The sequence below is a fragment of the Microsporum canis genome, genomic scaffold (genome assembly GCF_000151145.1).
Source record: "Microsporum canis CBS 113480 supercont1.2 genomic scaffold, whole genome shotgun sequence".
NCBI lineage: Eukaryota > Fungi > Ascomycota > Eurotiomycetes > Onygenales > Arthrodermataceae > Microsporum > Microsporum canis.
Window position 1 is genome coordinate 2,727,952 of NW_003299168.1, and position 3,180 is coordinate 2,731,131.

The 3,180-nt window shown below is 43.1% G+C and overlaps 2 protein-coding genes across 2 annotated transcripts in view; one reads left to right on the forward strand and one right to left on the reverse strand.

Annotated features, from left to right (window-relative positions):
* The window catches only part of MCYG_02478 (DNA excision repair protein Rad2), a gene marked incomplete at both ends in the record, with an annotated part of 3,630 nt that extends 2,895 nt beyond the window's left edge, over positions 1 to 735 (reverse strand). The window contains one exon of the mRNA XM_002849498.1: positions 69 to 735. Coding sequence (XP_002849544.1) covers positions 69 to 735 — 667 coding nt within the window. The remainder of the gene's footprint in view (positions 1 to 68) is intronic.
* Positions 736 to 1,085: 350 nt separating this feature from the next.
* On the forward strand, positions 1,086 to 3,161 carry MCYG_02479 (WD repeat protein; the record flags this gene model as incomplete). The annotated part of the gene is made up of 2 exons (XM_002849499.1): positions 1,086 to 1,103; positions 1,161 to 3,161. 2 exons carry the CDS (start codon positions 1,086 to 1,088, stop codon positions 3,159 to 3,161), a joined length of 2,019 nt encoding a protein of 672 aa, XP_002849545.1.
* Positions 3,162 to 3,180: the final 19 nt, after the last annotated feature.

Genomic DNA, 3,180 nt, shown 5'->3' on the forward strand with positions numbered 1-3,180 from the left:
TCCCATTCGTAGTCTGCTTCGAAGTCTCGCAGCATTCAATATATTATACCGGTCGCTCGCCGGTAAACTGAGAAAAAATGGCCCGTCAAAGTCAATCTTTGAAAAATCGTAAAGGTTGATGTTTTCACCAGATTGAAACTGCTGAGCGTATGCTTCCAATTCTTCGTGTGACATGATTCTAGGGTCATTCGGTGCACCCATTTCTGCTAGAGACATGTCTAGCTCTGGAAGATGGTATGCGTCAGTTTTCCGAAACTGTCTGTTCCTTTGCCTCTCTGCTTTGGACATCAGTGTTTCCTCGGCATATATTAATTCATCTGGCAGTTGTTCCTCCTCCGGCTCATGGCGTGGTTTTGTTCTTCTCTTTGCTGCTTCTTCCTCAGCTTGTCTTTGAATCTGAATGGCTAACAGTTTGCTAGCAGTCCTTGCCGCATCTTCTCTCCTTCCTTCTCTGCGCCTCTTTCGGTTTGCAATGGTCTGCCGCTTGAGTACTGGTGCGCCACCATCAAAAACGAATACCGGCTTGATACCGAAGAAGAGTAGTTTGCATATTCGCCGGAAGAACCCAACAATATGAGCATTACGTAGAGCATTGCCCTCTTTATCACGCACGGCTTTAAGAAACTGATATATCCATATAGATGCATCGATTGCGAGTCTTCTCTTGTTCAGGGTTTCGAGTTTGATAGGCCGGGCACATGGCTTCACAACCGTCCAAAGTCCGGTCACACCCATGGTGTAAAGTTAGCCGCAGTGTTGACATGGGAAACAGAGTAGTACCGTCAACATAGCAGCATACCCCCTTATGTCTGCACTTTGGTGGAGGGGACATAGGATGAAATGAACGTTTACAATAAGAATTTCCAGCCGCTTTAATTTATTGATTAGTCATCTAACACGTCAGATCGCGTGATCACGTGGCTCACATGAGGCTCCAAACTTACTTTACACTCAAAAATTATCTCCCCTCCATAGTTAATATAAAAAGAGTATTTGAAAAAAAAAGTCGTGTACTTAATGATGATGATTGGCATGAATAAAACACATATTTAGAGTGGTCTTTATTCTATGCATATTTAGTCTCGATGTCATGCTCAATTAAGGTAGGTTTTTTATTTTTCACGCTCTCATTTTGTACTTCGCACTAAACAATCGTTCAGAATCATGATACATGCCTTCCCATAACGGCGGTCAAATTTTTAAACATACCCAGCAGGAAATTAATCATTAGTGGGAGTGGTCCATACATTCTCCTACTCGATGAATCTAGTGGCATATCCCTAGGTCGCTTTCGAGTGTTTGAACAAAATGCTATTCACGGAATACAGGTTATCGAGGAGCGTTGGAGGAATGGCAATTCCGTGACTCTCTTAGCGTGGGGAGGACAGTCCCTTCGTTTAATTGAATTACACTCAGACGGACCAGATGCTACCGAAAACCTAACCGTATCAGCAGGAAGTGTTGAATGTTGGGCACCAGATTGGATTTTGGATACAACCATTCCTAGTACTCCACCCCAAAATAAAGGGGGTATCAGAGGCTTGATAATTACTGCACATAATGTGGTATTCGCCTTGCAGTTCATCCTTCACGATACGAAGCTGAGGAGTGAAACCCTCATCCAGCTACATGAACTCGGGTCAAACCTAAGGCCTATTCTATATTCTGCTGATATCACTTGGGATTCTAGCTACGTCCTTGTTACTGCCGGAACAGTGTTCGGTGAGATCATAGTGTGGTCTTGCCATTTAACGCCAAATTCAGACCCTTACCAACGAGTTGATGATTCTATTAATATCCACCGCTTTTTTACAGGCCATGAGGGATCAATATTTGGTGTGGATATTTCCCCAGATATACCGTTAAATAGCGGAAAGGCAACGAAGAAATTTGTTGCAAGCTGTAGCGACGATAGAACTATCCGCATTTGGGATATATCTTTATGTGCCTCAGAGCTTGCCAGTGGCAGCCATTCCTCAACTATGGAAAATTACACAAATAGTCGTGGAACTGGATTTCATATAACCACAACCGATGATACAGCTATGGGGCAAGAATCCTGCCTCGCAAAAGAATATGGCCACGAAGCTCGCATATGGGGAATCCGATTTCTTGACTTTGAGATATCTGACCAGTATATTACTCTCAGTCTAATTTCCAGATCCGAGGATTGTACTTGTCTGGTGTGGAACTTGAAAATAAAATATGAACTTATTGATGGGGAATATATATTGCAGAAAAGTGAAACTACCTTGAAGATAATGTCTTCTTATGCTTACCATGTGGGTAAAAACATATGGTCCATGGAAGTGGTTGATAAGAAAGATTCGTTTGGTGTGTACACAGGAGGAGCTGACAGCAATATAACATCCTTCCTTGTTCCTCGGATTACTGGAGAATATAACCCTGGAAGAAAGACGGAGGTTTATACCCCTGAGAGTATATTTGAGGAGTTTCTTCGCCTAAATAAAAGCCAGGTTGCAGGTGCTGCGAACGCGAAGCAGCTCAGAAATGGCGGCAAAATAAATTTGTTTGGCCTTGTTTCGAAGGATTGCTTTATTGCATCATTCGCCGAAGGAAGTGTTCTCTTGGGTCAAATTTCCACTCTTAAACAGGGCGATATGTCGTCGCAAGATAACCCATTGCTACAATGGAGCACTGTTCCTACAATTGAAGGAATAGGCTCATATGGAGCAATATCCGGCATCCCAGATCGAGAAATTGGTCTGATTGGTACCAGCGCAGGACAAATATTGTGGTATAACCATCAAAGGAGAACCATAGAAAACCTGGCAGATATAGGCCGAAGCGTATCTGATATCTTCATAATCCAGGCACCGAAGTGCTATGACGGCGTTAACAACTCCCCCATAGCATTCATCACAAGTTCCAGAGCGTTTTCACATGCCGATCTCTTTATCGTTGAATCTATACCATCACCCAAGATCCTCGCAAGACAACAGCTCACGTTACCGGAAGATTTTGTGGTCTCAAGTGCTCTTTCAATTCCATCAATGTCATTGCTAGTCCTTGGGGCCAGATGGGGGAATATTGTGGTCTTTAATTTTGGTTCTGAAACCCGTGTAGCAACGATGGAGATCCATTGTCTGTCTTCCGGGCTCACAAGAAGATGCGGTTACGTCCATTTCATACTTAAATGAAGATATAAATTCCAGTTTG